The 13,927-nt window shown below is 37.3% G+C and overlaps 2 protein-coding genes across 2 annotated transcripts; both read right to left on the bottom strand.

Annotated features, from left to right (window-relative positions):
* Positions 1-1,602: 1,602 nt before the first annotated feature.
* Positions 1,603-5,449, bottom strand: slc1a6 (solute carrier family 1 member 6). Its single transcript, XM_060879365.1, has 9 exons — positions 5,353-5,449; positions 5,123-5,260; positions 4,714-4,921; positions 4,583-4,625; positions 4,164-4,477; positions 3,810-4,043; positions 2,440-2,634; positions 2,033-2,167; positions 1,603-1,801 (listed from the first exon to the last, which is right to left on the bottom strand). Exons 1-9 carry the CDS (start codon positions 5,447-5,449, stop codon positions 1,603-1,605), a joined length of 1,563 nt encoding a protein of 520 aa, XP_060735348.1.
* Positions 5,450-7,287: 1,838 nt separating this feature from the next.
* tax1bp3 (Tax1 (human T-cell leukemia virus type I) binding protein 3) lies at positions 7,288-12,412 on the bottom strand. The gene is made up of 4 exons (XM_060879355.1): positions 12,251-12,412; positions 11,421-11,540; positions 11,095-11,172; positions 7,288-7,959 (listed from the first exon to the last, which is right to left on the bottom strand). The coding sequence occupies exons 1-4, from the start codon at positions 12,287-12,289 to the stop codon at positions 7,819-7,821; spliced, it is 378 nt and encodes a 125-aa protein (XP_060735338.1). The 5' UTR covers positions 12,290-12,412; the 3' UTR covers positions 7,288-7,818.
* Between the last annotated feature and the right edge of the window lie 1,515 nt (positions 12,413-13,927).

Here is a 13,927-nt window from a genome sequence, read left to right as displayed (position 1 = left end):
AACAAACAGACATAATTAATCAAAGGAGAAAAAAAAATAATAAAAAAAATAAAACAGAATATCAGATACTCAGGAAGAATAAGACACAGTAAATTTCAGGTGTACTGAAGAAAACTGAGCATTTACTTCACAAATGATCTGGGAGATAAAGTCTCCTTATAATGAGCGTGTGTGTCAAATAAATAGTCTGGTGATTTGGAGCATGTAAAGCTTGTTTCACAACTGTATATTGCAGTTCACTCTAGGGTTTGATTTGGGCCAAAAGAATGTACAATCTTTAACAATCTGCACAGTCCCACACGACTGTTGGGAAATACCTGTTTTAAGTGTGACATGGTGACGCAAGAGGTATCATTAAAGCAAATGTTTGCTTTGATAAATCCCACATGCCTTGAATGGTTTATACTCATGATTTACGCACAAATCATTAAGAAATGAGGGCCCAGGTTCCACTCAATGTGTCAGCGGCAGTTGGTAAAGTTCAATTATGTTCATGGTTTAAAGAACAAACAGCTCAGATTGTTAACAATGAGATATTATCCTGTCATTTTGAAAAGCAGGTGTCTCCATAGACACAATAAGCATGTACTATCAGCTATGTGTTATGTGCTTTTCCTGTTTGCATCACACTCCATAATACATACTGTATGTACCTGCAGGATGGCTCATTTTATTGCCAATAATCTGGAGTTTTTTAGGAGGCATTGTGTATGCATCACATATCTATTTCTTTAACCACTTAAAAGATTACCCCATAATTTTAAACTAGGTCTACATTAAAGAGGAAATAATTACAGAAAATGAAAAAGAGAGGCTGTAAACACCAGTCTTGCCACTCAACTGGTGCATACTCAACTATGCACCAGTGGTTTTATCATTTTACAACCAATGCTGTATAATTGTAACCTAAATTATATTAAATGTAATTAAAATAATTATATAAATTATACATAAAATCAAACAATATAATATAACAAAATCAAATCATTAAATGCAAACTTAAAATATGAATTAACAAAACCACAATCTGTGATGTTTAAAACATTATAAGTCAAAATGAAGGGCAGTTCTGTGCTGCAACATTAGGTAAGGATTTCATATCCACATTTTTAGTAACCACATGTTCGTTTCTCTCTTTAATTGATAATTCCACCACTACAAATATTCAGGATACAGAATCACTTTTCTTGATTTGTTCATATAAATATTTTGATGAAGTCTGGCCTTGTTATCAAAAGTACAATCATATTATACTTTTAGGGAAAAATGCTGAATCTAAGAGTAAGGAGTGATGACAATATTTTTGTCTGAAAGGTGTTTTAGGCATTTAACTAAAATAACTCCACTATCCAATAAATCATTTTCTAAAATTGTTGAATTGTGGTATATAATATAACATGACTGATTTGGTGAAAAATCCTTGGATATTCAGATTTGTCCTGAGAATACAGAAATTCTAAAATTGTGGGTTGTTTTCTTATTTGTGAACATACTAACATGACATTACACCCAATAATATTTTTTAGCTGTTTTCCCTAGTGGCCTTTCTCTGTATTATTTATTATGTATTATTTCTTATTTCTCTGTATATGTATTATTTTTTTATATTGTACTTTCACTGTTTTGGGGCCCGAGGCAGTCGTCCTCCTGGCAGATGAGCTGATAAGACTTTTTATTCTCCTCAGTCTCAGAGTTGCTACTATCCGTGTCCAGATTCTGCAGTTCCTTTCGTGACATATGTTCCACGATACCAGCTCCCAATGAGTCTCCCAGCACATTAGTAGTGGTTCTGAGGCGATCCCTGAAAGCAAACACAAACAAATCTTCTCATGACTTGCTTCCTTGGCATTTTGGAGTTTAATTTGAGATTTGGAACTTTCACAAGTATATTCTGTAAAGTAACAGCAATACTGGTTTTAAAACCAGTCATAATCTCTCAGATTATGCACCTGCATTACCTATCAATAACCTTTTGCAAGAGTGCTCTCTGCTGGAGCTGCATGCTTCAATGTGACATTTAGTCAAGACTTACAAGAACCAATCAACAGCAATGATGAGTGTTATGTCCTCGGTGGGCAGTCCCACAGATGTCAATACAATCACCATGGTTACCAAACCAGCCTGAGGAATACCTGCTGCTCCAATGCTAGCAGCTGTCGCTGTGATACTGAAAAGTGACATTTTAATAAGAAAGAATAAGATAGAAACTCCCAAGAAGTTTTTTAATGGCATAACACAAAGGGTTCTATACAGTAGTTTTTGATGAATTCAAAATATGTACTGAGATATATCACTATAACACACTGACTGTGGACAGCATGTACTATCAGCTATGCCAGCAGACCATTCAAGGCATCCTATACACACAGTATCTATTCTTATGTAAGACAGGACTCTAAACATTATTATGTATGTTAAATATATAGTATTCATTGTTACCTAACGGTAAGGATTTGACCAAAGTTCAGGTCCATGTCATTAACTTGGGCTATGAAAATGGCAGCCACTGCTTCATATAAAGCTGTACCATCCATGTTTATGGTGGCTCCCACTGGCAAAACAAATCGTGTTACACGTTTGTCCACATGGTTGTTCTCCTCTAAGCATCGGAATGTGATGGGAAGGGTAGCTGAACTGCAGAAAAGAAACATATTTTCTTATAGCATTGTTGTACAGGACTTTTTTGTATACACTGTGAAACACTGTAGACGTGAAAGAAAACTACTAAATATCATTTAGTAATAAATGCTGCTTGGTATTACTTTATAGGCTGTGTTGATTATTAATCTGTGTCTTGTAATGTTTCTCTTGCCAGTCTATTTTGTTTGCTGTATGCCTTGTAAAGTCTTGTGGCCATTTCTGCTCATGCCTTCAATCAATGTTATAGATTCCAATTTGAGGAAAAGCCTCTTTAAAAAGATTTTATTAATGTCTTACTGTATATAGCTCTCACTTAATACAAAAGAGTTCACCAGCTATGCACTGCTCAGTTGTTGGCTAAGAGACAGCAGTTTGGGTTCTAGATAGAAACCTTGATGAAAGCAAGATTGAAGAGCTCTAGTCCTCTCATACAGTCACTACCATTCAAGCTGTCAGTAAATCACTCTGATGCTGAGCCTAAGCAGATCCTGTAATTAAGATTGCCTCCTCAACCCAAATAGCCAACATTACACAATGTGTACATGTGTACGGGAATTTGTCTTGGTGTGTTTATAATGGTATAATTTATAATGGTACATCCTCAGTTCAAGACAGTGGCAGTAAGAACAGTGCCCACCTTTAAATAATTAAAATCATTGTCTTATTTGGAGAGCTTGCCATGGCCAGGTTTCTTAGGTCAGTTCTGCCTACATTCAAGGAATTAAGTAAATCGCCAGACTGGCTGATGACTCTTTAGTACTTTAGCCCACAGCCTCTCCTGTCTAAACCTCCACTAAGCTGCCCCACATAACCACCAGTGTACTCCATTCCTGATTTTTGGTGCCATCTCTTCTGTGTAAAGTGTCAAATCAAGCTCAAAAATCTATGCTCAGTCTTTGCTTTTGCCCATAAACCAGTCTCTGTCTCTATGGCCCCACGCTTTCACCCAGCCTTGGATCATATTCTTTGCCAACCTCTGCCTCAGTTTTAGTCTCCTGCTCAGTCACTGGATTTAGTCCTGCCTCATTGAACTCAGTCCTACTGATCCTTGTTGTAACAGTGACATCTGGTGCTCCAGAGAGTGTTGTCCTGTCCAGATGTTGTCCCATTTTTCCCCATGAGATATGTATTAAAGGAGTCGCAAATGATGTATTGAATGTCCTAATTACCTAGAAGATGTTCCCAAGGCAGTAATCAAAGCCTGAATTAGACCACCAATAAATGTATAGGGGTTCCTCCGAGTAATCATGAAGAAGAGCAAGGGCAGTATGAAGAGACCATGGATTAGTAAGCCAATGATGACACAGCCCATATACATGCCCAGCTGCCCTCCAACCTGTGCCAGGTCCTTCATTTCAATGATCTTTCCAGCAATTAAAAAGAGAATCCCAATTGGTGCATACCTAAAGATGTTTAAATTGGTCATATCAGGTACATAGTGGCAGGCAAAAGAAATGTCACATATTTCATATTTTTACATTACTATATAACCTATTGGTGTTTCACTGAACCAGGACACTTACCAGATTATGATTGCCACTAAGTGCATTATGGCATCATTGAGGCAATCAAAGAATTCCTTCAATGGCTGGCCCTGCTGCTTCATATTCCCAATTACCAAGCCAAAGAACATAGAAAACACCACAAGACCTAGAGCATTCACTCCATTAGAGGAACCTGAGACTGGAATCATCTCCTCCACTGTCTCCTGTATGGTCTGCAGGACTGCACTGTTATTTCCCACATGGCTGTACTTGGTGGCATTGGTGTCATGACTAGCATTGACTAAAACTGTTATGTCCTTGGTGAAAACAGTTTTCTTGTAATGAGTTTTGTACTGTGAGTAAAACAGAAGAAATTTTGCAGGTAAGTTCAGTTCTACTTATCTTATGTTTCTCTTTTTCCTCAGTGATAGTAAATAAAAGCATCATATATGCGATACCTGTTTGAAAGAGGCTTCCACTAAATTAGGTGGAAACATATTTCTGTAGGAGGAGCGTAAATGTACATCATTATAACGAACTGCAATACAAATACGAATACAAACACATTCATAGGTGGGTGTCTCTTCACCTGATAAGATCCAGAAAGGCATCAGCAGCTTGTACTGATTCAATACTCCCACTAGAGGACATTGGTCTGTCTCTGTTGCCTTTACCAGGTTGTATAATGATCACCAGGACAATACCGATGAACACAGCAATGAAAGTGGTCACCATATAGTAAATGATAGCCCGTGCTCCCATCTTTCCAGAAGCTCTTCTATCCAAGGAGGAAATGCCTGGTTAATGGGCAAAATGGCATTGCATTTATAACACATGGGGAAGTGATCTGACAAGAACTAAATACATACTGAATCAAATCAGTTTACATCTGTTTATAATAAGTAAAAAACAAGACAAGAACAGCTTCAACATGCCCACAACCAGTTTACAGTTGTACTGCCACACTGAGCAAAACTGCATCCAATGTATCCACGTACCTGTAACAAGACTGGACACGATGAGTGGGAGGACTAACATCTGTAACATCCTCATCAGTAACTCCCCAGGAAAGGAGAAATATTTTATTTGCCTTAATGTTAAGTTCTGAGGTCGTAGAACAAATCCCAACATGATTCCTGAACAACATTACAGGGCACAGGGCTTAACAATGCACACAGACTTCACAAAGCAGGTGCTGTTCATGTTCTAGGTTAATGTCCACGCTTACCAACTACAACTGCTGCAACAGTGAAGAGTACAAAGGTGTTGCGGCGCAGAAATGACTTGCACATCCTGACCTTGGCTTCAGATAATTGTTGCTGCATGGCTCTGCATAGTGAAACAAGTGACTGTTATACTTGAGTTCTAATAGCCTCCTCTAAATAGACTACATATCATGTCAAGCATCATTTTGGTAGTTCTGCTCATAGGATAATCCATCACACTTTCTTCATGGAACAGTAACTTTAGATGCCACTGGTGGCACCTTGACCTTCATATCACCACATGGTGGGAACACCTGGAGGACTTTACCTACAGTATAATAAAAAAAAAAATTTAAATCTGCTCTTACAATACTCTCACAATACACCAGAAAAATATGTTCTTCACACTACAAAGGCTTGCTTTGTACAACCAACCTACACACCTGTCACCTATCCATACATATTTCCTCAGAGCATCTTTTTCCGTCTTGGTGATTTTATACTCTGTGCATTAATATACTCTATCCAGTTACTGAAGCTCTTACGTACATAAGCTAAATTAAACTGATCTATGGCTAAAATAAACTGTGTAAGATTAATTACATCTACTCTAAGTAGACTATAAAAAAAATACTTACCCTGTTTAAACTGATCTGATTGCTGTTTCGTGATGACAAGTGGTGAGAAGTATAGGCAAGAATAACAGGAGACAAAGACGTTTCAATCTATATCAGCTTGCTCTTCTTACGATGATTAATGTTTCTGTCTGATATCGGATTCTGGTTTCTGATTCTGACTGGAAAAGAAGAAATGTGTAGGTCTGTGTGGGAACAGAAGAGTAGGCATCCTTCAGGTGAAAAGAGCAACCAGTTGCTGAAACACTGTTGGTTAATATTCTGTTTGTAGAAGTAGGAGGAGGAGGAGGAAGAGGAGGACGGTCAGCTGGAGCAAGCAGAGCAAATGAATTGCAGCTGTTGAAAGTGTAAAGAAATGTGCAACAGAGTGCAGATACAAGTGTTACAAATTCTCACATTTTCACAGGTTCGGTATATTGAAAGACGAGGGCAAAGAACATTTTAAAACTGAAGAAGTACAAGGATGCAACATTTTGAATAGACTCGATTATTTGGTGCATAAGAGGAGAACAAATGCATATGCATTGCCATGGCAACCGGCTTTGCTGACTCTTAAACTCCAGTCAAGTTGTAATGATTCTGAACAAATCCAGCCTCCAACTTAGCCACCTCCAACATCCAAATCATCTGTGGTTATTTTAAAATCCCTATCTTCAGATTCCTTCTTTTTTCTCAGACACATGGCTATACATACTCACAACTTTAATAGGAACTGTCATATTTCTCAGACACATGGCTATACATACTCACAACTTTAATAGGAACTGTCATTTTTAACTTTTTATTTCTGTAGACCTGCTCATTTATGCAGCAATCAAATCAAACAAGCACAAGAAATACTGGTAAAGAGCTTCAGTGAATGTTCGCATCCAACATCAGAATGGGGGGGAAATGCGATGTCAGTGCCATTAACTGTGCCGTTTTCTTGTTGTTGTTGCTAACAGATTGGCTTGTTTCAGTATTTCAAAATCTGTTTGAATATTTAATAAAGTGCTTTTACTTTTGATTAATTTCATAAATCAGTGACAGAAGCAGTGTACTTAAATCAATATGATAAAAGGAAAATGCCTATAGGCTAAATTAAGACATGAAAGTCATCACTGTACTGAAATGACTGAGCAAACAGCAAAAGGTCAGGCAATAGATTTTATGATTCAAAATGTCACCTGATTATTTTCACACACACACACGACATTAATCGTATTTTCACATTACGGAAACTCTCTTGACTTATGTATTGTTTGTATATTTGTATGATAAGCAGTGCTCAAAATGTCCAGACATTACATATGTCTATCACAAAATGAGTAACAAGCAAGCATATAGAATTTAATCATTTATTCAAAGTGGAAAACAATTATACAGTCACTCATAAAGACAATAAAACCAGACAGTGTAGTAGTTCCAGGGAATAAGTAAGAAGTTTATGTTATTGTTTATCATCAATAGAAAAATACAACTAAAGGAAATAATTGTAAACCTACTTGTAGCCCTTGTTATCTAAGAAAAAAGACAGACAGATTATGGTCAGCAAAAAGACCCATGTGCACATTTTCATTACAACACTGGAAATAATGCACTGTGAGATCAAACCTATGGAATGCACGAGTGAGGTGTTCCAAAAAAAATGACACCAGCATATTACAAACATTACTAAATAGTGCCGTTAGTGTAAATCTGAAGCTCAATCTGTCAGAAAAAACAGTAAAACCACCCAGTTTATTTATGAGATACTCAATGGGAAGGACATCTTGTTCTTTGGATTGATTGCATTGAAGTATATATGAAGAATTACATACTATGTAAGAATGATTGAAATGAGACATTCATTAATGTGTTTTTTTAGAGTTCTTCTTAGTGTTTCATCATGGAGTGTCTGACTGCCTCCTCCAGGGATTTTCTGGTTACCAGTAGCCGAACGACATCTTCATTCTTTTTTGTTAGTCTTTTCCGTGCTTGGTCATGGGTCACCATGGTCATATCCCAGCCATTCACCTGTTTTATACATAATTCAACAAATTACATTAAATACAACAATGTATATATGAAATTGCACACAGAAGTGTAGGAAGCATTAATGTGGTGTTAAGCAAACTAACACTATTTAACCTACTGGAAAACCAACCTGGCAACCTATTCAATAAAACTACTTTTTATAATTTAAACAACTATTTATTTAATTATTTATTTTATAGTTTAATTTTAGACTTAGGTTGAAACTACCTCACAAACACTTTGGTTACTTTTTCCAATGAGACATAAAAAATGAACTATGAAACGATGAACACTTTTTGCATTTAATAGTTATTGCACTTGATAGAATAGAGTATTTTGCAGTTAGATTTAGGGTTTAGACTTTGATGTGTGGCTTTGGATCATGAGAGGGGCAGCATGAGAATTGTAAAAAGCCATGCCTATGCAAGAGAACAGGATTCTTTTAATTTTTTTCTGCAGTGAAAAATTATTCAGCTGCTTGCAGACATCCATAATATAATGCAACACCTATGCAGCCACCAAACCATGACACACTCACAGATTCACATTTCTGCATAGTCAGAAGTCCAAACCTGCCCTTAAAATGAGCATCAAAGTGCAAGTGTGACTCACTATAATGGTATTTATTTGTATAGACAGCGTTGCTACATGAAACAAAAAGACTGTTTTTGTTTTAAGCCAATCCTATAACAGCTTCATAAACACAATAAGCCTTTTAACTCGTCAGTCACTTATCAGCAGTATACACCTCAAAGTAATTAGATCATAGTCTCGCAAAGCATTATGCTAGTATCCGCTACAGAATCTGGTGATTAAAACAGGACAGGACACAACTAAAACAAGCGTGTGTTAAGGATATTTCTCAAACAAGCAGATTTCATACTTTACTATTTTGAAGCTTGTGTTCAGAATAATGTAAAAAGAGATCAAATATTGATCTATCACTTACTTTATATAACTGTGCCAAATACTCTTCAATTTAAATAGACTAAGTCCATGTTAACGTTCTCTCACCATTCAACAGTAAAACTTTGGTGATCAGTAAATATTGCTGCAAAGATTGATTATTTTTATGATGTTAACAACATGTAGCAGATGCTCTTAACCACAGTGACTTGAGCTTTGGGGTCTCATACACAACATGTAAACCAGGTGTTTTATATTATTGTCGTTCTTTAAAGAATATGGAAGCAAACCAACAAAACCCCATAAATTAATATATAGACAACAAATCATTCATTTACTACAGCTATATACATACATACACACACACACACACACACATATATATATATATATATATATAAATAAAGAAGAGACGGTCTTTCTGCACACAGCCATAACAAGTACCTCAGCTGATAAAGCTCTTTATCATATCTTTAAATATCTTTATTGAAACAGCAGTGATTTTAAAGAATTTCCAATTCTGTTTTTTTTTTTAGCTTCACCCTGAGTGATCCTTTCTTTCTCACAGCTGTGTGAGAACCTTTACAGAATTTTGCAATTAGCTGTGCCATGTACATGCTTCAAAATTTACAGGTGACAGTCTTTGCTTAACCTCTGTCTGTATATTAGATCAAATGCACGTTTGCATTGTGGTTTAAAAGCAGAAAATCTGTAAAAAGGATATTTTAACTGATTCATTTTCACATTGGACTCCAACATTTTATGTTGTTTGCAAATGTACGCACACAATGTACATACACATCTGTATTTAGGTTTTTAAAAACGACTTGTCATGTTATGTTGGCTTGAAAACATAATATTAACTTTATAAGCTTATTATTATTTTTAGACAATTATTTATCAAGAGTAAATCCTCTTAGAGCTTTCGAGCCACATGCACCAAAATCGGATATGTCGTAGATCCTGGTGTGAAGTTTGTTATTACTTTCATAAGCAAACGGATTCCAGTATTCCCAATATATAACTCGAACTGCCCTTTTTTTTCCATAGAAACCTATTCAAAATTTTGGAGGTTTATAACTCGGCAAGCTTTCAATCCACTTAGGCTGTTACTCTGGGCGAGGTTTTAAATTGGGGTACCAACTGGCCTTTCTGGTTTTCCCATAGCGGACAATCCAATATCCCAAAAATTCCCTCACACACTCCTGCATGCGCATTGTATTGTACTATGTAGTATAATATGAAGTGGAATCCAAAAATGTCTGCAGTGTAGACCTGAAATATCCAATTGCTCGACCACAGCATGAACATGTGGCATATCAAAACTCTCAGCACAAGGAGGGGACCTTCAACACGTGTATTCTTATGCACGTGCACGCCCGCCTCTAAAACACGCAAAATTAAAAATTACCACAATACAGACGTCTGACATATCAAACGCTTAGCACAATGCGGAGAGCTGCTGTTTGTGACGTCATGTGCACATCAACCGCCAAAATGAGTGGAAACACGATGTTACCGTAACATAGACTTGTGACATATCAAAACAGTCAGCACAATGAGGTTGTGACAAGCTTTTTAAATTTAGTTCATGTTATTCTCAGACCTTGCCATTGCTCAGCAATGCCCTTGGATAAATTCACATAGAATTTTTATTTACAGAAGATGGAATATAAACTTTTCAGGTGTCGAGTTTCATCATCAGTAACATCAGAACGATCTTCTTGTCATTCATGAGTGATTTGCATTTGATTTACTAAGATCAAGATCTCTATTCCCATGTGTATTTAGTCGTGTTGACATTAATCGTAATGAAACCTTTTGTTTATGTGCAATCAAATGAATGAAGTACAGAAAGTTAAAAAAAAAGTCTGGGTGAGAGTCAAATGGTAAAAACAAGACGATCTAAACAATCAGTTTAAAATGTTCTTTGAATGATGCTGGATGTTGTATGATATCTTTGAGAAAACTTTTATAATTCTTCAATAATCACAGAAGCTGTTCTAACCTTGCAACGCTATATAAGCAGACAGGTAACAGGCCTAGTAACATGCATGTACTCCATATGGGTCCAGTAGATATACAGTATGTGACAAACACAAACAGAAGGAGGAGAGCAGCCTCTGGTGGATAAAACAGTTTTAAAATTCTTTTGCAGTTTCACATGGATAGATAAGTTATGCCCATGTTGTAAGATTTAACAACATGAGGCACAGGTCTAATTCTTACCTGCATTATTTTATCTCCCATCATGAGACCAGCAACTTCTGCTGGTCCTCCTTTTGATACCCTTGTCACATAAATGCCCTAATTTTAAAAAAATATATATTAAAAACAATCAGAAACATTTGTCTTCAAATCTAAACATATGTATGCAAGCATTAAACTCTTGAGAAACAGAGAGGAATGATCATGACAACAGTTTGTGTAAGTTTTACTGGCATCAGTTTATAGCAAACACATGAATCATGACAAAATAAACCTGAATTTCAACATATTATATAAATTGCAGTTTAGTGTTGTGACTCAAACAGTATGTTTATGACAACTCTCACCTTATCTGTTTTGTCCTGTGAGAATGGATTCTGACTTGGATCTTGATCAATTCCTCCTCCGATGCTAAATCCCAATATTAAATTATCCCCATCGCGTAGTTTACGAATCTCAATCCGTTGCTGAAAGACACAGAAAACAGAGCTTCTTCAGCTGGACTGCTTATCTGGAGAGCTGAATTCCCAACATGTGCTTATATGGATATACACACACTAACGTTACCTGCAAGTCATTTAACCACATAAGCCACGCCTAGACTTTACCTGGAGGTCCAAAACAGTCCTTTCAAAATAAAAACTTGCAATTAAAGTCATTAATTAAGTGCAATTAAAGCCTTATTAATTCCCACTTGAGACTGCTTGACCTACTTGAGCTACTAACATCTTTATTAGCTGACATTTAACTTACGTTAGCTACATGCTAACTGAATTGCGGGTATTGTTTCCTAACACTAGACATAATGTTTCTTCTAATCTTTTCAAACAAATTGTCACATCATCTATGTTATATTCAGACACTATATTAACTATAACCGTTCATTACTTAGGTTTGTAAAATTCCGGCAGCTCAGCTAGCTATAGGCATGTTAACTTTAATAAACTAAACTAAGCTAAGCTAGCTATTGTATGCAGTTACACGAAGAGTTGCACGAATATGAGCTAGAAGACTAACCTGCACATTAACTAGGTTTATACAAAGGGAACTTTCGTAGTTTTTACTCGACTATGGTTTGGAAGCAAAAGGAAGTTTAGCTGGCTACGTTGCTAACCTAGTGGTCTCGACTGGTGACGAGATTGAAACTTTCAGGAGTTTAGAATCAAACAAGACTCACCACGACAGCAGTGACAGGTTGTCCCGGGATGTACGACATGTCTAAAATTTGATACGGATTATTTTCCCTTAAATGCACGAACAATAAAACGCGCCTCAAACAGGGATTTCAGACACGGATCTATGGTTCCACCCATGAATGACAACATGCAGATACCACGCTCAGGGAGGAGCCAGAGAGGGCGGGGGAGGGGGAGAGGGCGGGGGAGGGGGAGAGGGCGGGGGAGGGGGAGAGGGCGGGGGAGGGGGAGAGGGCGAGAGTGTGTGTGTGTGTGTGTGTGTGTGTGTGTGTGTGTGTGTGTGTGTGTGTGAGAGAGAGAGAGAGAGAGAGAGAGAGTTTGGATACAAATCTCTCAGAATGCTCGTGTGCACACCCCATCCTTCTTTTAACTGGTCATACCGGTCACGTTTGTGCTGGATCCAGTGAGGGATGTGTTCCACCACGATCCCCCAAGATCATATAGTGTTTTGGGCCTTTTGGGACAGTCTACAGATATATTTTATAGAGCCTCTTTCTTTCAGATGGTGATTTTGGCGGCCCAAGATGTTTAATCCTTTAAACAGTTATGTAACACAGTTCCATACTTTGATATGAAGAACTTCTGACTTTTATCCAATACATGTTTGGTTTAAGGGTAACAGTGCTTTTTAAGAGATCCTAATTTGTACCAGGGGGCACGGTGGCTTAATGGTTAGCACATTCGCCTCACACCTCCAGGGTTGGGGGTTCGATTCCTGCCTCCACCTTGTGTGTGTGGAGTTTGCATGTTCTCCCCGTGTCTCGGGGGTTTCCTCCGGGTACTCCGGTTTCCTCCCCCGGTCCAAAGACATGCATGGTAGGTTGATTGCATGAGTGAATGAGTGTGTGTGTGTGCCCTGCGATGGGTTGGCACTCCGTCCAGGGTGTATCCTGCCTTGATGCCCGATGACGCCTGAGATCCCGTGACCCGAGGTAGTTCGGATAAGCGGTAGAAGATGAATGAATGAATGAATGAATTTGTACCAACAACAACTATACATACATAGCAAATTAGTAGTAGTAGTGTAAATTTAAAGTTAAAATGTCAAGTTAAAATGGCCATTATTTAAAAATAATACAGAAAATGTTATTCCTGTAATTTGAAAGTATATTGTACTGAAATTCATATACAATTGTCAGATTTTCTTGATGTTTTAAATAAAGCAGTAGGATAAATGTCATTTCAATTCCATCAACTTTTCAGAAATTTGTTGGGTACATTTTTAAAGTATAATGAAATAATCTAGAGAGTGCGTGTGCCCTGCGATGGGTTGGCACTTCGTCCAGGGTGTATCCTGCCTTGATGCCCGATGACGCCTGAGATAGGCACAGGCTCCCCGTGACCCGAGGTAGTTCGGATAAGTGGTAGAAAATGAATGAATGAATGAGTGAGTGAAATAATCTAAGAAATATACAGTAATATCAATGTGCTTTATGGCGCCATCTACAGGCTATATATCGTAACTGGTGGCCTTTTTAAAGTGGAACAGAAAATAAGAAAATACACTTATAATAAATGTTTCGTAACCCTCCTGTTTTCCTTTCCTGCATTCCTATGCAAATTAGGAGCGCCAAGTCAAGTTGACCTTGTCTGTTTTGACTGCTTATAAAAAATGAAGTATATATGATAGCCTTTTTTTCAACTTTTTAGTCTAACTT

Source organism: Tachysurus vachellii, chromosome 1 (genome assembly GCF_030014155.1).
Source record: "Tachysurus vachellii isolate PV-2020 chromosome 1, HZAU_Pvac_v1, whole genome shotgun sequence".
Taxonomy (NCBI): domain Eukaryota; kingdom Metazoa; phylum Chordata; class Actinopteri; order Siluriformes; family Bagridae; genus Tachysurus; species Tachysurus vachellii.
Note: the sequence above shows the minus strand (reverse complement) of the source record. Positions and strands in the feature narration are given on the sequence as shown.